Genomic DNA, 20,062 nt, shown 5'->3' with positions numbered 1-20,062 from the left:
CACTGCTCCAGCACCCCCTGAGCCCTGGAACCCTGCCCCCTGCTGGGTGGGGGGCAGCCCAGGGCCCCCCCTAATTCCACACACACACACCCTCCCCCCCAGGATGGCCACTCCTCTGACTCCTCCAGTTCCAGCTCTGACAACGAGGGAAAGGTAAGAACAGAGCCTCCCCCCATGTCCCCTGCACCCCAAAATCCCCTTGCACCCCATTTTGGGGGGGCCACACAGCCCTATGTATGTGTGTCCCCACCCCATTAACACCCCTGCCCCCCAGCACCATGGCCCTGGCCACGAGCACAAGAAAAAAAAAAGGACAAACTGCACAAGAAACCCAAGAAGAAGAAGTCACTGAGGGGGGGACAAGGGGCTGACAAGGCCCCCCCCCCATGGGGTGTCACCTGTGTGTCCCCCCACTTATAAAGAGCTTGAAGGCATCACCAGAGCAAAGTCCACATGTCACACCCTGGTGTCACTGGGTGGGGGGGACACAAAACCCCAGGGGTGGCTGCCCCCGCACCCTGGAATTCTGGAGGGGGGGGGCTGAAAGGAGACCCCAAAACCTGGTGGCTTTAGCTGGGGGACACACCCCCCCCCCACAACAGCTTGTTCCCACACCCCTAAAAGCAACACCTGTGACATGGCAGGGGGCCCCACTATCCAAAGCCCCCCAAGTGGCCTGCACCCCCTCAAAAACAGGGGTAACCCACCCTACCCCAAAAAAAACGGGGTACAGATACCACACCGTGCTCCCCAGGCAGCATTTATTGAAGCAGCCGAGGGCAAAGTGGGGTTCAGGGCTGGGCACAAAGTGGGTTTGCAGGGGGTAAAACAGGGTTGGGGGGGTAAAATGGGGTTCAGGGGGGCCCCCCTCACCTGAGGAGGTGGTAGGTGAGCCAGTACATGAAGAGGGGCTGGGCAGTGGCAACGGCCATGGTCAGGTACATCCGCAGCTGGTTTTTGGCCCCTCGCACCAACACCCCCTCGGCTGCCGCCTCTGACAGCAGCTTCAGCCGCAGTGTCCTGATCTGTTGGGGGGGTGGGAGCAGGAAAAAAAAAAGGGGGTGAAGTCCCCCCCCCAAAAGCACTCCCCTTTTTTCCCTGCACCCCCCCCTTTTTTTTTTTTTTTTTTTTTTTTACCATGAAGATGCTGAGGCAGCACCAGCTCAGCACCACGTAGTAACCAGTTCGGCTGAAGAGGAGCCTGAAGACGAGGCCGATGATCATCCTGCTGTCAGCAGAGGGGGGGTTATCAAGCTGTAGCCCCCCCCCCCCCCAAAAAAAAAAAAAAACACCCACACACACTAAAAAACCACCTCTCACCCCACATATTTGTAGCCGGCGAAGGCGATGAGGTCGATGGTGGTGAGGTCGGTGTTGATGGTGACGAGGTAGAGGCTGAGGAGGACGGCCAGCACCTCCACGATCAACCAGGCCAGCGCCGAGCTCGCCTGCAAGCCCAGGCTGTCGGGGGAGAATCTGGAGGGGGGGGACAGACACCTTAGATTTGGAGAGGGGGGCATGGTTTTGCTTGCACCCCCTTTTGGGGGGGGAGAACTTGGGTGTCAGCATCCTCCTCACCTGTTCTGGGTGCCCAGAGCCAAGCCAGCAATGAGGATGTAGGTGACGAAGGCCATCACTGGGAGGGGGGACACAACACATGTCACCAGAGAGGGGGGCACGGGGGGAGACAGGGGACATGGGGGGGCCAGAAACTTACCTGGGATGTAGAGATCGGGAGCATTGATGTCGAAACGGGGAGCAACTGGGGTATCCTGCTGGTACCTCACCTGCCAGTCCTTGGTGAAGGGGGGATGGAAAACACCGTTAGGGCCTCCCCCCGGGGCTCTGGTAATGCCCCCCCCCGGTACCGGCCCCCCCCCGCCTCCCCTCACCTGATGCACAAAGGAAAAAATGAGGAGCCCCAGTTTTCTGCCCACGTAGATGGTGTCCACAGCAAAATAATACTTCAGTCTCCCCACCGGGATGAGCCGATCGAGCTGTGGGGAAGTAAAAAAGCCGTGAAGGGGGGGGGGGGTCCCCAGTAACCGGCGCCCCCCCCCCCCCCAGTACCACTCACGTTACAGCCCACGATATCGCGGCCCTGACTGGCCAAACTGCTGCCGTAAACCACGGCTAGGCTAGATACCGGTTCTCTCAGGAAAAAAGCGGGAGGTGGGTAGGAGGAGGAAACGGGAGGCGGACCCCCGTAACCCCGGACCGGTTGGGCGCCCGCCGCCGCCGCCGCCTCCCGCCGCGCTGGTATCATCGAAGAGAGGATGGGGATCCGCCATACGCGGGGCCGCCATCCGGTACCCGGCGTTTGGGGGCTGCGGGGAGAGAAGTGAAACCTGAAGGGGTGTTGGGGGGCCAGGACCGGTCGCCTCAACCCCCGCCGCGCTCACCGTGCCGCTCCAGCTCCATCCTGCCGCATCTCCCGCTTCCGCTAGCTAGCGCGTCACGTGTCTCCTCTCCGGCGCTGCGCTGATTGGCCGCTCTGCCGGAAGTCGTTGGCGAGCGGGAGCGGCAGCCCCGCCCTGCAGGTAACTGGAAGCGAGGGGCGGGGAAGTGGGAGGGGAAGTGGGAGGGGGCGGGGAAGTGGGAGGGGGCGGGGAAGTGGGAGGGGGGGGGGGGAGGAGCCGGGATATCGTGCCCGGCTTCAAGATGGCGGCGTCTACCCCGCCTGGTGTCGCCATGGCAACGGAGCAGGCCTGGGCGGGGCCTGGTGGTCCCCATGGTGGCCCCAGGGCTGTGGTGGCCCCAGGGCTGTGGTGGCCCCAGGGCCACAGTGTCATGGCCATGGGGATGGCCCTGGTGGCTGTGGTGTCCCCAGGGCCACGGTGTCCCCAGGGATGTCCCCAGGGCTGTGGTATCATGGCCATGATGGCCATGGTGGCCAGTGTCCCCAGCGCCATGGTGTCCCTTGGGTGTCATCATCCCCATCCCCACAGCCCACGTCGCTCCACAGAGGCTGGGCAGGGTCCACCACGTCCCTGTCCCCCCCCAACCAGGACCCCCCCCCCCGTGTGGGTGTCCGTGTCCCCTGTTATGTGTCTGTCCCCCCGCCCCCCCCCCCCCCCCCCCGACATCACCAGGGTGGCCGCAGGACAAAACTGCTGGTCCCGTGGGAGCGTGTGACAGTCCCGTGACTGATGAGCACTGCCGGGGGGGGGGGGGATGGACGGACAGACGGACACCCTGTCTGTCTGTCTGCAGCGGGAGGTGTGACCTGGGGGGGTTCCTGCCCCCCCCACCTTGGACTGGTGCCTACTGACCAGTCACCCCAGTTGCACCCCAGTACTGGGCACCCCAATCCCCCAGTTACCCCCCAGTACTGGGCACCCCAATCCCCCAGTTGCACCCCATTACTGGTCATCCCAGTTACCCCCCCATTACTGGTTCCCCGGGGGGGGGTGGTGCCCTCCCTCCCACCACCCATTACCCCCCCCCCGCCCCGGTGCCGCCCCCCCCCCGGGGCGGATCCCGGGGGCGGTCAGAGGCCGCGGTGATGGGCACGGGGCCATGGGGTGCGGCACGGTGCTGTTGGTGGTCGCCTACGCTGGGCTGCTGTTGCTGGGAGCACTGGGGCTGTGGGCGCTGGAGGGGACACCCGGGACCCCCCGGATTCCTGGGACCCCCAATGCCTCCGAGTGGGACCTCACCACCGCCTTCCTCTTCTCACCACCCTCCTCACCACCGTGGGTAAGGGCAGCATCCCTGGGAGCACCTGGACCCCTGGGACCCCCCCCGAAGATCTGGGACCCCCTGGGACCCTCGGGAGATCGGGGACCCCTGTGTGCACTGGGACCCCTGGGAGATCTGGGACCCCTGGGAGATCAAGGACCCCTGGGACCCCCATGAGTGCTGGGATCCATGGGATCCCTGTGAGCACCGGGACCCCCATGTGCACCCCATGATCCCCAGAACCCCCCTGCACCCCAGGACCCCTGTGTGCACCCCAGGACCCCCCTGCACCCCAGGACCCCCCTGCACCCCAGGACCCTCCATGCACACCAGGACCCCCCTGAACCCCCATGTGCACCCCAGGACCCTCCATGCACCCCATGATCCCTGGGACCCCCATGTGCACCCCAGGACCCCCCCGCACCCCCAGGCCCCCCACCATACCCCTCCAAGACCACACCCCCCCCCATCCCTCCCACCTGCACCCCCATCCCCACATCCTCCCCGTCTCCCCAAGCTCCAGCTCTGGGTTGAGGGGTGGGGGGCACCCCATTAACCCCCCCCCTCTTCCTCCCCCCCGCAACAGGCTACGGCTCGGTGGCCCCCCTCTCGGCAACCAGCAAAGCCTTCTGCATGGCCTACGCCATGGTGGGCGTCCCCATCACCATGTTGACATTGACGGCAACCGTCCGACGGTTGACAGTGCCCTTGGTCCACTGTCCCCGGTTGTACCTACAGGTGCGATGGAGCTACAGCCAGCATGGGGCTGCCCGTACCCACTTTGTCTTCTTGGTGGGGGTCACCTCGGGGGTCTTGGTGCTTCTCCCCGCCGCCAGGTTCTACGTCCTTGAAGGTACTTGGACCTACTTGGATGCCGTCTACTTCTGCATCATCTCTCTTTGCACCATTGGGTTGGGGGATCTCATGCCGGCCGAGCAACCGGGTCAACTGTTGAGGCAACTCTACCAAGTAGCTGTAGCCGGTGAGTAGAATTGGGGGGGGGTCGGACCCCCCCATGCACCCCCCCCCCCGCCCCAAAATTGGAGGTCTTGGATGGGTTGAGGTTGGGTTCTTGACGTCTTGGCCCACCACCGCCAGTGTATCTGCTGCTGGGGTTAACGGGCGTCCTGCTGTTGGCACAGACCTTCCATCAGTTGGCCGAGCTCCACGGCATCACCAGCGTTGCTGGCGGCATCTCGGCACCGGATGAAGCCACTGAGTTGTTGGAGGGGATGAGGGATGGGGAGAAACCAGCTGGGGGGGGCCAAGGTGGAGGGGGAAATCCATCAACGGGTAGCATTGGTGGCATTCCTAGGTGGGGATGGGGGACACCAGGGCGGGGGGGGGGGGCAATAAAAGGGTGCTCAAAGCAGGTTGGTTTCACCATGTTCACCCCATGGTTTGGGGACGACAACGGGGGGGGCGGTGAGGACCCAGGTGTCTAGGGTGGTTTCCGATGGCAACCACCCATTTTTGGGGTGTCAAGAGGAGGGGGAGGTCCCCAATCCCACGAGGACTTCCAAATCCCATGGCAGGGGGGTCCCAGTGTCAACGAGGGGGTCCAAGTGCTAGGGGGATGTCCCAGTCCCATGGGGGGGTCCCCCCAGTCCCATGGGGGGTCTCAAGCCCATTGACGGGGGGGGGTCCCAGTCTCCAGGGGGGGTCCCAGTCCCATGGGGGGGGGTCCTAGTCCTGGGGAGGGGGCACCAGCACCATATGGGACTCAGCCCCACAGGGTCCCAACACCCCTGGGGGGGCGGGGGTCCTGCCTGGACCCAAATATCCCCCCCAGCCCCCACCAAAACGGGGGGGGGGGGGGGAGAGGAAAACCACCCCCCAGGCACCCTCATTTTATAGAAAACCTTTATTCTGTAAAAGTGTGTGTGTGTGTCCCCAAACTGACCCACTCCCCGCCCCCCCCCCGATGCTTTACCACAGCACCCCGACACAGGGGGTGGGGGGGAGACAACACAGAGCCAGGTGCCAGCGGGGGCACCCATGGGTGCTCCCCCATGGTCCGGGTGGGGGGCAGGATGGACCCCCCCCCCATCAAATCCCGGATCCTATATATATATATATAAAATATATATATACACACACAATAAATATAGGGCCCCCGGCGTGGCGGGGGGGGGTCCTCAGGCATGAGGGCGCGCGGGCAGGCAGCGGGGTGGGGCCAGTGCCAGGACGTGGCCGGGGGGGGCACAGACAGCGATAGGAGCCGGGGGTGTTCAGGCAGCGGCCGGGCAGGCAGAGAGCTGCCTGCGAGCACTCGTTGATGTCTGGGGGGGGGAATGGGGGGGTTATTGGGGGGGGGTACACAAAGAAGGGGTGGTTGCTGCTCGGGAGGAGCATGGGTGCTGGGGAGGGGGGTTGGGTGGTGCGGGGGGGGTGTGTCTGGGTGCCAGGGAGGGGGTTTGGGTGCCAGGGAGGGGGTCTGGGTGGAGGGGAAGGGGTCTGGGGTGCCGGGGGGTGTCAGGGTGCCAGGGGGGTGTCGGGGTGCCAGGATGGGGGGCTGGGTTCCAGAGGAGTCAGGGTGCTGAGGGGGGGTCGGGGTGCTGGGGGGGGGGGGTGGTGTCTCACCGACACAGTCCAGCCGGGCAGGGTCCAGCCAGTACCCTGGGTCACAGTCGCAGGTGAAGCCATTGGGCACCCGAATGCAGCGCCCATGCTGGCACCCACTCAGCACCCCACACTCTTCCTCCCCCGCTGCAATGGTAGGGTGGGGGGGGGATATCAGGATTGGGGGGGGTCACCACCACCTTCCCCCCCATCACCCTTCCTGTACCCCAAAAAACTCACCATCTTCCTCCTCTTCATCCTCACCCGCCTCCTCAATGAACCCCCCGGTCCCATGGGGTTGGTAGGACCAGGGGGGGCCAGGGTGGGGGTCGGGGGGCTCATAGCGGGGTCCCCGGGGTCGATGGGTGAAAGGGTGTCGGGGGTCCTCAAAATCGTCACCCTCATAACGGGGGGGGGTGTAAAGAGGGTCCCCCCGGGGGTCATAACCCCCCGCTGCCCCCCCGAAGCCATAGAGGTCGTAGTCGGAATGGAGAGGCGGGGGGGGGACGTGGGGCCCCCCGAAAATGGCGGGGCCGTATGGGAGCCCGTAAGGGGGGGCGAAATCGGGGGCATATTCGTAGGAGGGGGGGGGGCGGGGGGGGCGCAGGACATTGCAGAGGAACTCGAAGTCATCTGGTGGGGGGGGGAGAAGGAGAAGGTGGGTTTGGGGGACCCCCCACCCCATGCAGCCTGGAGGGTGGGGCACGGGGGTCCCCATCATTGGGGATGTAAGGGGCCCCCCCCATCACTGCAGGGGCTGCAAGGGACCCCCCCATCACTGGGGGGGCTGTGGGGATGCAAAGGGGTCCCCATAATTGGGGGGGGCTACAAGGTGTCACCCCATAACTGGGGGGGGCTACAAGGGACCCCCTATCATTGGGGGGCATAGGGATGCAGGGGGTCCCCCATTGCTTGGGTTAAGTGGGGGGTGCAGGGGGTCCCCACATTGCTGGAGGGGGTCAGCAGGGTCCCCATTATGGGGGTGCAGGGGGTCCCCCCCATTGCCTGGGGGGTGCAAAGGGGTCCCCATTATGGGGGTGCAGGGGGTCCCCCCCATTGCCTGGGGGGTGCAAAGGGGTCCCCATTATGGAGGTGCAGGGGGTCCCCCCCATTGCCTGGGGTCAGCGGGGATGCGGTGGGTCCCCATCACAGGGATGCCCGGGGATTGGGGGGGGGGACGGACCGTGTGCCCCCATATTGCGAGGAGAGCGATGCCAACCCAGCACCCATCCTGGGGTGGGGAAGATTTGGGGGTACCGAAGGAGGGGAGGGGGGGTCACCTGAGTGGCGGGTGGGGCAGAGGGCGCAGTCCATGCCCCACGCCTGCCCGTACAGGCAGCAGCACTCGGTGTAGGTGACCTGCCTGTCCAGCCGGGGTCTGCCGCACACCAGGTCGACCCCCACCTCCTGCCAGCACACGGCCTGGGCAGCATCTACGGGGCAGATTTGGGGAAGGGGGACACCACGCGCACGCCGGCATCAGGCAGTGGAACCCAACCTTCCTTGCCCAGCACCCCCTCCCCACCACCACCCGTAGGCGGGACCCTCACCCAGGTGGGTGTCGTTGGCGACACAGCGGCGCTGGGACCCGTCCAGGACCAGTGGGGGGGGGCAGGAGCAATAGTAGGAGCCCACCGTGTTGACGCAACGACCCCCCAGGCAGGGCTCTGCCTCCTCTGCCCCGCACTCGTCATTATCTGGGGGGGGGAGAGGGGCAGAGGGTTAGGCAGGGGGCAGGGGGTCAGGGTGCAGGCAAGGGTGAGGGTGAAGGCAGGGATTAGGATGCAGGCAGGGGTTGGGGTGCAGGCATGGGGCTGGGGGTGCAGGCAAGGGTGAGGGTGAAGGCAGGGGTTGGGGTGCCAGCAGGTGGTCAGGGTGCAGGCAGGGGTGCAGGCAGGAGGTGGGGGGGGTGTCTCACCCACGCACTGCAGGTGCTCCTGCTCATAGTAGTAGCCGCTGGGGCAATAGCAGCTGAAGCCAGGGGAGGCATTGAGGCAAACCCCCCCCCAGCAGAGCTGGGGCCCGAAGAGCTGGCACTCATCCACGTCTGGGGGTACGGGCAGTGTCAGGGGGTCCCCAAAGTGGGGGGGGGACCCCAGCGGGCACCAGGCCCGGTTGTGGGGAGCACTCACCTGCCAGCAAGTTTTGGGGGCCAATGAGGGCTCGGCCGTGCCCATGTGGGCAGATGGCGAGGTGATCATCTGGGGGGGGGCAGTGTGGTCACCAAGATGGGTCCTGCCTGTGCACCCCGATCCCTGCCCGTACACCCCATCCCCTGCCTGTACACCCCATCCCCTGCTCACGCACCCTGTCACCTGCCTGTACACCCCATCCCCTGCCCGTACACCCCCTCCTGCCCCCCATGCCCCCCCCCAAACCCAGGACACCACCAGTGTGCCCACGCCAAGGGCTGAACCCCCCAACCGAGGGGGCTGGACCCCAGGGGGGGGGGGGGGGCTTTGGGGTGTTATGGGGGGGGGTCCGGGGGGGTCCTACCGGTGCTGGGGGCCGGGCAGGGCTGGGCAGGGCATTGGGTGCCCCAAGCCCAGCCCAGGCTGCAGCAGCATTGCTGTTGGGTGACGTTGGGTGCCAGCACCCCACAAGCTTTGCTGAAACAGGCAGCCGTGCTGGGGGGCTGGGGAGGGCTTTGGGGGGCAGGGGGGGGGCCACAGTGCCCCGTCACAGGGTCAAATTCATCCCGGCTGTTGGGGCAGAGGCAGAGGAAGGAGCCTTCGACATTCTCGCAGCGTTCGGCCCCGCAGACCCCCCGTAACATCTCGCATTCATCCACATCTGCAGGAAACAAGATTAGATTGGGGGGGGGGGGGTTGGTCCCCAGGTGTCATTGTCGTGTGTTGTGTCGTCCCCCCTGTCCCAGGTCCCCAGCCGTACCCACGCAGTGGTGGCCATGGCGGGCGGTTTCGTAGCCTGGGTCGCAGGCACACTGGAAGGAGCTGGGGAGGTTGTGGCAGGTGGCGTGGGCTCCGCACAAGGTCCCGTTGGAACATTCGTCCACGTCTGAGAAAGGGGATGGGAGCATTTTGGGGGGTGGCAGGGGGGTCCGTGGTGGGTGACCCTGCAACCCTAGCATGGTGCTGAGCCCACCCTGGTGTTGGGCTTCTGCATCTCTGCGCAGCGTGGGGTGGGCCCTCGGTAGCCCTGTGCCCCACGGCATGGGGCTTGATGTGCCCCATGGCTCTTCTGCAACCCTGTGCCCCATGGCATGGTCCCTCTGCCCCTCTGCGCCCCATGGCACAGTGTCCCCATCCCATATGGCATGGTCCCCTACTCACCCCCCCGGTGCTGCCCACCCTGGCACTCACCGACGCAGTCCCCGCCATCACCAGCCCTGTAGCCGGGCTGGCAGTCGGTGATGCAGCGGTAGGAACCGGGGATGTTGTCACAGTGTTGGGCACCGCAGAGGCTGGCACCGTACTCCTGGCACTCGTCCACATCTGCGGGGACAGTGGGGACACCCCAGGGCCAGCTGGGGGGCACGGCAGGCTGGGGACACCGGGGATGCCCCGGCTCCAGGCCAGGAGCAGCCCCATGTCCACCCTGGTCCCCAAGTCCATCCCTGTCCCTGTGTCCATCCCAGTCCCAGTGCCCATCCCAGTCCCCATGCCCACCCTGGTCCCCATGCCCATCTCACTGCCCATGTCCATCCCAGTACCACCCTGGCACTCACCGACACAGTCCCCGCTGTCACCGGCCCGGTAGCCAGGCTGGCAATCAGTGACGCAGTGGTAGGAACCAGGGATGTTGTCACAGCGTTGGGCACCACAGAGGCTGTCACTATACTCCTGGCACTCGTCCACGTCTGTGGGGACAAGCCACCCTCGATGCCAGTCCCATGGCCCCGCGCAGTGCCCAACCCCTCCCAGGGGATGGCTACAGCCCCTCACCCTGGCACAGGGCCTTGTCAGCATCGGTGCGGAAACCCGCCGGGCAGTGACATTCAAAGGAGCCATCGGTGTTGGCACAGCGGCCGCCCTTGCAGACACCCCCATGCTGGCACTCGTCCACATCTGCTGGGAGGCACGGGGTGAAGGGGGGGGGCACGAGGGGGACCAGGGTGGGCATGGGGACTGGGATGGGGACCAGGATGGGTATGGGGACACGGGGACCAGGAGGAGTGTGGGGACGTGGGGACTGGGATGGGCACAGGGATTGGGATGGGCATGTGGGGACTGGGACAGGTATGGGGACCAGGACAGGTATGGGGACATGGGGACCGGGAGGAGTATGGGGATGTGGGGACTGGGATGGGCACAGGGACTGGGATGGGTACGGGGACATGGAGACTGGGATGGATACAGGAGATCAGGATGGGCATGGGGACTGGGATGGGCATGGGGACCGGGATGGGCATGGGGACCATGACTGGCACAGTGAGCAGGTTGGGCAGAGGCGGGTGGGGTGTGGGTGTCACCCACCGGTGCAAGCAGTGCCCTGGGGGGTGCTGGTGTAGCCCTGGGCACAGAGGCAGGTGTAGGAGCCCTCCGTGTTGAGGCACTCGCCGTGGGGGAAGCAGAAGTCACCCTCCAGGCACTCATTGACATCTGCGGGCACGCCATGCCATCAGGGCAGGTGACGGCGGGGGGGGGGGCCGACACATGGTGATGCCGCGAGGGTCCCCACTCACCCGTGCATGGAGCACCACCGGTGCCTGCCCGGTAACCGTGCCGGCACTCGCAGCGGAAGGAGCCCTCTGTGTTGGCGCAGCGGCCTTGGGGACCGCAGGGGGAACCCACCACGCACTCGTCCACATCTGGGGGGTGCAAAAGGGTTACAGGGGGGTCCCCAGTAGGATTTGGGGGTGCTCCTTGGGGGGGGACGGGGTGAGGGTACCTGCACAGCGGCCACGGTGGAGCTGGAAGCCCTCACGGCAGGGTTGGCACTGGAAGGAGCCCAGGGTGTTGACGCACTCTTGGCCAGGGCAAGCAAGGTGGTTCTTGCACTCGTCAATGTCTGTGTGGGATGGAGAGGTTGGGGTACTGGCATGGTGAGCCCGTGGTGTGGTGACACTGTGGCACGGGGAGGCTGTGGCATGTTGATCTCATGGCATGGTGATCCCATGGCATGGTGACCCCAAGACATGGTGAGTCCATTGCACCTGGGCACCATGGCATGGTGACCCCATGACACGGTGATCCCATAGCATGGTAACCCTATGGCGCGGTGACCCCATGGCATGGTGAGCTCATGGCACAGTGACATCATCTCATGGTGAGCCCATGGCACCATGACCCTATGCTAGAGCGATCCCATGGAATGTTGACCCTAGGGCAAGGTGACCCCATGGCATGGTGACCCCCCCACACCGCGATGACCCCACACCATGGTGATGCCCCATCATGGCACAGACTCAGCCTCCGTCCCCCCGCTCACCCTCGCAGGGTTCATCCGGCACCGTCCCCCAGTAGCTGGTGGGGCAGGCACAACAGTAACTGCCGGGCAGGTTCTCGCAACACCCATGGGTGCAGGGTGGGGGGCTTTGGGCACACTCATCCACATCTGCGAGGACACGGGCCAGGCTCAGGCCACCCAAGGACCCAGGTGTCCCAGTGGGTGGCACCCAGGGTCCCCACTGACCTTGGCAGTTGGTGCCGGCGGCGCTAGGGCGGTAGCCGGGGGAGCAGAGGCAGCGGTAACTCCCCACCGAATTCTCACAGTGACCGTTGGGGCAGGGCCAGGGGCTGCGCCGACACTCGTCCACATCTGGGGAGAGCACGGGGTGGGTGGGTGGGTGCAAGGATGGGTGGGTGCCTGGAAGGATGGGTGGGTGCGTGGAGAGGTGGATGCATGGAGCGATGGAAAGATGGGTGCATGGAGAGGTGGGTGCATGAAGAGATGGAAGTTTGGAGAGGTGGGTGCTCAGAGGGATGGGTGGGTGCATGGGGAGATAAACGGGAGAGGTGGGTGCATTGAGAAACAGATGGGTGCATGGAGAGGTGGGTGCCCAGAGGGATAGGTGGGCGCATGGAGCGATGGATGGGTGCCCAGAGAGCTAGACAGGAGAGGTGGGTGCATGGAGAGGTGAGTGGGTGCCCAGGAGAGATGGATGGGTGCCCAGAGAGGTGGGTGGCTGCACGGACAGACAGATGGACAGGGCCCCCGGTCCCTCATGTCCCCATCAGCCTGGAGCTCCCTCCCCCCTGCTCTCCCCCTGCCACTGCCCTCACCGATGCAGTGGGTGCCCTGGGTGCTGAGCCAGAAGCCGGGGTGGCAGAGGCAGGTGTAGCCGCCCTGACGGGGGACGCAGCGCCCGGGGCCGCAGATCTGGGGGTTCCTCTCGCAGATGCTGACGACAGCTGCTGCAAAAGGCGGGGGGCAACGACGACGGGGGGGGGCCTGGGCACATGCGCGTGCAACCGCACACACTCGTGCAAGCACCATCGAGTGTGTATGTGCAACAGTGCATGCTTGCAACTGTGCACATGTGCAAGGCTGCGTGCATGCATGCACACACGTGCAACCCCACACGCCTGCAGCCCTGCGTGCAACCGTGTATGTGTGCAGCTCTGCATGCACACAACCATGCATGCGTGCAAACACACATGCATGCGTAACTGTGCATGTGCAACTGTGCATTCGTGCAGCTGTGCAAGGGTGAAACCACACATGCATGTGCAACAGTGCATATGTGCAACCATGCACACTCTGCTTGTATGCAACAGTGCATGTGTGCAAGCACACACACGTGCAGCAGTGCATGTGCAACCGTATGGGGGTGCACCTGTGCATGCACTTGCTTGTGCATGCACGCAACTCTGCACGTGTGAAACCACGCATGTACATGCAACGGAGCATGCATGCAACCACGAGCAACCGGGCATTCATGCAACGGTGCATGCGTGCAACCGTGTGCGTGTGTGCAAAGCGTGCATGCACGCAACTGTCCGCACACACATGGAAGTATCACGTGCAACCGTGCACTTCCATGCGTGCATGCATGCAACCACACGTGCGTGCATGCAACCACACGTGCATGCAACTGTGCAACCACACATGCATGCAACTGTGCACATCCGTGCAACCATGCACACATGTGCAACCCTACGCAAACCTGTGTGCCTGCAAATCTGCAACTGTCCCCCCTGCCCCGGACCCCCCCAAACCCCTACCTGGGCCTGGCCCCTCCCGGGTGGGCAGGGTGGGGAAGGGTCCCACCAACCCCTGGGTGGGTCGTGGTACCACAATGACCTCGGGGGCAGGGGGGGGGCCTCTCGGGGACCAGCAGTGGCCTTGTGGGGATGGGTGGCATCCGGGTGACGGGCAGGGGACCTGGGTGCCGTTCCTTCTGCCAGCGGGCTACAGGGCGAGGGTGGGGGTGAGGGGGACCCCAGCAGGCGTGGGGTGCTGGTTAAGGGGTGAGGGGACAAATGGGTGCTCACGAGTGGCAGGGGGGGGCGGTGGTGACAACGCGGGGACGTCCAAGGGGGACGCGGGCCAGATCCTGCCCCAGGTAACGGGTGTTGTAGCGAAGGTCAGAAGCGGAGTAATGGTAACCAGGACCGGCTGGGCAGATCTCCTTGAACCCCTCTGCAATGGGGGGCAGGGTGTGAAAATTTGGGGGGAGGTGTCACCCCCCCAAATCTGCACCCCACCACCCCCCCATGGAGCAGCACCCAAGTATCCTCCAAGCATCCCTAGGGATGAAGGGTGCTGGGAGGGGACCCAGGTATCCGGTGGGGGGGGTCTCACCAGAGCCAAAGGGGGGGCAGCGGTGGCAGGCAGCCCCCCAGGCTTTGCCCACCCGGCTGCAGCAGCAGATCTGGCGGGTGATGTTGCGGAGGGTGGGGAGGGCGCAGCGTCCTTCTCGCAGGACACGGTAACAGGGTCCCCGCGCTTCCGAGATCACCTGGTGGGCTGGGGGGGGGGACGGGGACGGGGACACAGGGGGGGTGAGCACCTGGGAGAGCCGGCCACCCCATCCCTATCCCAATCCCATTGCCAATGCCATCCCCACCCCAGCCCATCCTCATCCTATTCCTAATTCCATCCCCATCCCAATTCCATCCCATCCCCACCCCATTCCCAATCCCATCCCATCCTCATCCCAATCCCATTCCCAATCCCATCCACATTTGCAATTCCACCCCATCCCCAATCCCACCCCATTCCCATCCCCACCCCATTCCCAATCCCATCCCACCCCAATCCCATCCACATTCCCAGTTGCATCCCACCCATTCCCATCACATCCCTGTTCCCAATTCCACCCCAATCCCATCCACATTCCCAATCCCACCCCATCCCCAATTCCCAGTCCCATCCCACCCCCACCCCATTCCCAATCCCATTCCCATCCCAATCCCACCCCAATCCCATTCCCAATCCCAACCCTGCCACTCACAGATACAGCTGGAATGGGAAGAATCCAGCAGGAATCCCGGCTGGCACAGGCAGGCAAAGCTGCCCCGCGTGTTGGTGCAGAGCCCATTCTGGCAGAACCCCCCCTCCTGGCACTCATCCACATCTGGGGGGGGGCAGAATTGGGGGGGGGTGTCAGACCCCCCCCTCCACTCCCCCCCTTACTCCCCCCCAATTCCCCCCCCCAACTCACCCACACAGGACCCATTGATGCGCTGGAAGCCTTGGGGACATGGAGCATCCTGCTGGAGCAGGTCTGGGGGGGGGGGTGTGCAGAGATGAGACCCCCCCCCTTTTTCCCACCCCGCCCCAGCATGTCCCCTGTGTGTGTCCCCCCCAATGTCCTTACGGGGGTGGCCGTCGCAGGGTTGGCACTCGTGGACCCCCCAGGCCACGCCGGCCCCCCGGCAGCAGATATCCTGGGTGCGGAGACCGGGGAGGGGGGAGCTGCACTGCGGGGGGGGGGGGGGGGGGGGGGGGGAAGAAGGGTTGGGATACACCCCCCCCCGGACCCCCACCCATGGGTGGGTGAGGGGGGGGGGGGGCCTCCTGGTGACTGCATCCCTGCACGGCGCCCATGGTCCCACCTGCTGCATCCCCCCCCGCCCCAAGCACCCAGTACCCCCCCCCAGCACCCCATTCCAGCACCCAAGTCCCCTTTGCAGCACCCATGTCCTCTCCTGCCACATCCCAGTACCCATGTCCCCTTCCCAGCACCCATGCCCCCCCATCCCAGCACCCACATCCCCCTCCCAGCACCCATGCCCCCCATCCCAGCACCCACATCCCCCCATCCAGCACCCCCATCCCAGCACCCACGTCCCCCTTCCAGCAGCCACATCCCAGCACCCATGTCCCCCACCCAGCACCCACATCCCCATCCCAGCACCCGTATCTCCTCCTGCCCCATCCCAGCACCCACCTGTATCCCTGTTGTGTCCCCCCAGCACCCATGTGTGTCCCCCCACTCAGGGTAGGGGTCTCACCTCTCCCCCGCGCAGCTGCCGGAAGCAGTATCCGTACCCAGCACCCTCCTCACTGGGGAGCACCCGGGGGCTGCTCTGCGCCAGGACACGGTAGAAGGGTGCCGGGCGAGGGGCTCTGGGTGCTGTGGGGGCTGGGGGTGTCTCATCCCCCCCCCCGCACCTGTTCTACTTGATGGATGGTGACTGAGGCTTCGGGTGGGTGTTGCATGTGGATGCTCACCATGGATTGGGCACCTGGGGGGGGTGTTTATGGATGCTGGGGGGGGGTGCTAGGGGGGGACACACAGCACCCATTTACCCCCCTCTCCCCCAAATTAGCAGTGATGTTGGGGGGATCCTCACCATCCTCTTCCTCCCGATAGTTGGCCAAGGGTAGGGTGTAGACGGATTGGGTGAGAGCTTGGGGCCCCTCCGGATTTTGGGGGACCCCCTTGTCCCCCCAGGTGCCGTTAGCTGGGAGGTGACAGAACTTGCCGGTAAATTCGGGGGGGCACACGCAGCTATTGGGGCGAGCACAGACCCCCCCGTTCTGGCACAGCAGCGGGCACACAACTGCAAGGCAAGGTGGGGGGGGGTTGGGGGACACACACACGACACCCCAATATCAGGACATCACCCCCCCCCCAAATAAATCTGGGTGACGATGCTGGTGCAGTGGTGGGTGGTCTAAAAAAAAGGGTGGGGGGCAGCACCCGGATGCCTGGGTCCCCATTCCATTAAAATGGGGAGGGGGGGTGATGATAATTGGGGAGGGGGTGTCTGTCCCCCAGATCCATCCAGGACAACCCAAATATCCAAGGAAAGGGGACCCAGGGGTCCGGGCGAGCACCCATGAGTCCAGGTTCCAATTTTTTTTTTCTTGGGGCCCCAATGTTTATTTTTCCAAATTCCCGACGTTTTCCAAGCGGGATCCGCCGGGGCCGATGAGCTCATGGCGCTGCGTGGGTGGGATGGGGCCCCACCTTCCCCCCCCCCCCTCAGCACCCAGCACCCTTCCCCCCCCCCCAAGTGGGAGGGAGCGGGTGCTCAGGAAGGAATGGGAGAGGGTTTTGGGGGACACCCCCCCCCAAGACCCCCAGGTTGGGCTCAGCCTCGGTGCACTGGGGGGGGGGGGGCTGTGGGACATCCCCCCCCATGGGGAGTTGGGGGGGGGGCAGGTGCACCCTGAGCACCCACTCTCTTTGTCCTGTGTGGGAGGGGGCTGTGCTGGAGCTCCCTGCACCCCAGGGACCCCCCCCAGTCTGTTGGAGTCACCCACCCTGCACCCCAAAGACCCCCATGCACCCCCAGCGTGCTGGAGCCCCCTCCCCCGGTCTACCAGACCCCCCCCTTCATGGGGTACCAGAGTCCTGTGCACCCCAACCCCCCCCGTCTCCTGAAGACCCCCATGGGGTGCTGGAGCCCCCCCCCGGGTCCCCCAAGCTCCCAGAGCGCCCCCCGCACCCCAACACCCCCCCAGTCCACCGGAACCCCCCCCCCCAGTTTACCGGACAGTGTCCCCCCCCGGGATACCGACCCCCCCCGGTTTACCAGACACCCCCTCCCAGAGTCCCGATCCCCGTCTTGCTCCACCGGCCCCCTCCCCGAGTTACCGGACACCCCCTCCCCAGGGTCCCAACCCTCCCCCCGGTTTACCGGACCCCCACCTAGGGTCCCGGCCCCCCCCGGTGTACCGGACCCCCTCCAGTTTACCGACTCCCCCTCCCGGGATTACCGGACCCCCTCCGGTTCACCGACACTGACCGAGACGGAAGCCGCTCCCCCCGGGGGGACGACCGCTTTCCAAGGCGGTGACGTTCCCCCCGCGTTGACAAAAATGAACGCAACGACCCCCGGCGCAACGGAACCGGCAGCGGGGGGGGGTGAAGAACAAGCGGAGCCGGGCGGGGCCGGGGCCGGTCCCGGTCACCGGCAGCGCCAGGGAGGCGGCGGCGGCGGCGGCCAGGAGCAGCGCGGGGCCCATCACCGTCGCCTCGAGCCCCCAGGGCGGAGGAGGCGGGGAAATGGGGGGGGGGGGGGGGAGGCTCCGGGGTGGGGCTGAGCAGCCCCCCCCCCGTATCTGTGTATGGATAGCCCATGGCCAGCCCCCACGGCGGGGCCGCGCGGGGGGGGGGGGGGGGGACGGACAGGGGACTTTGGGGGGGGACAGGGGACACAAGGGGGGGAGCTCACTGGGGACCTGGGACACCGGGATGGGGACAAGTGACACTTGGACCGGGAGAGGGGACAGTGGGATGGGGACAGGGGACACTGTGGGGGGGGGGGGGCTGGACAAAGCACAGGGGGGACACATGTTGGTGGGGACACGGGACACACCCCAGACGGGGACATCCCTGAGGGACCTCACTGCGGGGGGGAAGATGACACACACGACACAACACAAGTGTGTGTGTCCCCCACCACCACCCCCAGAGCCCACTAGGGTCCCCAGGACCCCACCACGGGGGGGTGAATGGGACACAGGAGGACAGCAGGGTCCCATCGCCCCCCCCCCCCCGCTGACATCACCCAGACGCCTGTGTCCTCTCTCAGGGGGGTTGGGGGGGGTCCCCTCTGTAGACACCCTCCCCCACCTGCACCCTGACACCCATTTTGGGCAGCAGCCACGAGGCCACGGTGATGGGCACTGAGCCACCCACACTGCCCCCCGCCCCAGGACAGAAAGGGGGGGGGGCCCAGGCTGCCCAGCCCCCCCCCCCGGGAGCCCCTGCTGTGTCATCATTCCCCCCCCAACCCGGGGGGGGGGTGACATCACCCAGAAACATTGTCCTCATCCTCCAGCTGGAAGCACTGGCTGCACTCCCCCCCCCCCCCCCCACCATTTTGGGGTCCCCCCCATCACTGACCCCCTTCATGGGGTGGGGGGGTCCACAGGCTGAGGCCCCCCCCAATATAGGGGTGCAATGGGGGGGTCCTTCCTTACTGGGGTGGGGGGGCAGTCCATGGGGGTTTTGGGGTGCTGGGTCTTTGGGGGGGTCAGGTGGTTGGGGGGGACCCCACATACAGTCATACGGGGGGGGGCAGCCCCCCATGTTCTATAACTCGCCCCTACCCTAGGAAAGACCCCCACCCCAGAGGGGACCCCATATCCCCTATAGGGGAACCCCCTAGAGATGCCCAAACCCCATAGGGACCCCCCCTAGAGAACCCCCATATCCCATAGGGGAAGCCCAAACCCTATAGGGGACCCCATATCCTGTACCTCTACACCCCATAGGGGACCCCCTATACTCCATAGGAAGCCCCAAAGAGAATACCCACACCCTAGAGGGGACTCCTGTACCCCGTAGGGGACCCCACAGAGAACCCCCACACCCCATAGGGCCCCCCCTCTCCCATAGACCCCCCATCCCCTCCAGCCCCCACAACTCCCCCCAGCCCCCCCCGACCCTATAGCCCCCTATAGCCCCCCAATACCCTTCCGACACTGGTGACCAAGGGGGCCCAAGCTCCAGCCAGGGGCTGGAGGAGGGGGGACACTGTACTTGGGGGGGGGCCATACCCCCCCCAAAACCTGGGGACCCCCAGATACCAGGGACCCCCCCCCCCCCCCCCAGCTGCAGCTGCAAGAGGGGAAACTGAGGCACGGGGCAAGGGAACCACTCCCCCCCCCCCAATTTTTTCTAGCAGCAGCTGCCAGGAATATACATGTGAGGCTCTGCACACACGTGTCAGGGCATGAACATACATGTGAGGCTGTACACGTCATGCTGTGCACACATGTGTCAGGCTGTGAACATACATGTAAGACTGCACACATGTCAGGCTGTGAACATACATGTGAGGCTGTGTGCACACGTGTCCAGGCTGTGAACATACATGTGAGGCTGTGCACACAAGTGTCAGGCTATAAACATACATGTGAGGCTGCAGGCATGTGTGTCAGGCCATGAACATACATGTGAGGCTCTGTGCACACATGTCAGGCTGTGAACATACATGTGAGACTGCATGCACATGTCAGGCTGTGCACACATCAGGCTGTGAACATATATGTGCTGAACCTGCAGGAGACGGCGGGAGGTCAGAGCTGGGCGGGGGGCAAAAAGAGATGGGGGGGGGACAAGAAAGACCCTTGGGGGGGGGCAGGGGCATAAACCCCCTGGGGGGGAGAGAAAGACCGGGGGGGGGGGGGGGGGGGGGGGGGGGGGCAAAAAGACCTTGGGGGGGGTCCTGGGAAGGTGGGGGGGGGGGGGCACAAGGGGCGGCCTAAGGGGGGGGGGAAATCCGAGGGGACCGGGAGAGCGAAAGCGGGGCGGGGCACACAATCGGGGAGGATCCCAAAGTGCCGGGGAGGGCAAGGAAGGGGAAGCGGGGACACCGGGGAGAGGACCAGGGGAACCAGACCCACACACCTCTCGCTGCCCACGTTGAGCTGCACAACCACCAGGCCACCCGCCTCCGAGCTTCTTATTGGTCGATCCGTGCTAACGCCCCTCCCTCCGCTGCTCGCTATT

General features: G+C 65.3%; 3 protein-coding genes across 3 annotated transcripts; 1 reads left to right on the top strand and 2 right to left on the bottom strand.

Moving 5' to 3' along the window:
• Positions 1-796: 796 nt before the first annotated feature.
• On the bottom strand, positions 797-2,321 carry LOC115337708 (protein YIF1B-A-like). Its single transcript, XM_030006121.2, is given in 8 exon segments — positions 797-1,025; positions 1,138-1,225; positions 1,321-1,476; positions 1,579-1,636; positions 1,718-1,796; positions 1,893-1,997; positions 2,078-2,224; positions 2,226-2,321. Coding segments are annotated over 8 exon segments (870 nt in total). The 5' UTR covers positions 2,307-2,321; the 3' UTR covers positions 797-869.
• Positions 2,322-3,412: 1,091 nt separating this feature from the next.
• Positions 3,413-5,253, top strand: LOC115337650 (potassium channel subfamily K member 6-like). Its single transcript, XM_030006003.2, is given in 5 exon segments — positions 3,413-3,673; positions 3,676-3,699; positions 4,268-4,663; positions 4,780-4,950; positions 5,168-5,253. Coding segments are annotated over 5 exon segments (831 nt in total). The 5' UTR covers positions 3,413-3,519.
• Positions 5,254-5,574: 321 nt separating this feature from the next.
• On the bottom strand, positions 5,575-17,592 carry LTBP4 (latent transforming growth factor beta binding protein 4). The gene is given in 30 exon segments (XM_041121704.1): positions 5,575-5,963; positions 6,265-6,390; positions 6,484-6,876; positions 7,524-7,676; positions 7,794-7,940; positions 8,162-8,290; positions 8,376-8,444; positions 8,740-8,787; positions 8,790-8,872; positions 8,874-9,036; positions 9,136-9,261; positions 9,567-9,698; positions 9,932-10,063; positions 10,149-10,271; positions 10,680-10,805; positions 10,889-11,014; positions 11,095-11,214; positions 11,635-11,760; positions 11,839-11,964; positions 12,429-12,557; positions 13,371-13,546; positions 13,641-13,788; positions 13,951-14,115; positions 14,603-14,725; positions 14,813-14,875; positions 14,969-15,071; positions 15,606-15,756; positions 15,758-15,839; positions 15,948-16,157; positions 17,349-17,592. Coding segments are annotated over 30 exon segments (4,251 nt in total). The 5' UTR covers positions 17,569-17,592; the 3' UTR covers positions 5,575-5,730.
• Positions 17,593-20,062: the final 2,470 nt, after the last annotated feature.

This window comes from Aquila chrysaetos, unplaced genomic scaffold (genome assembly GCF_900496995.4).
Source record: "Aquila chrysaetos chrysaetos unplaced genomic scaffold, bAquChr1.4, whole genome shotgun sequence".
NCBI classification, from domain to species: Eukaryota; Metazoa; Chordata; class Aves; order Accipitriformes; family Accipitridae; genus Aquila; species Aquila chrysaetos.
The sequence above is the reverse complement of the archived record's forward strand: the minus strand, read 5'-3'. Positions and strand labels throughout refer to the sequence as shown.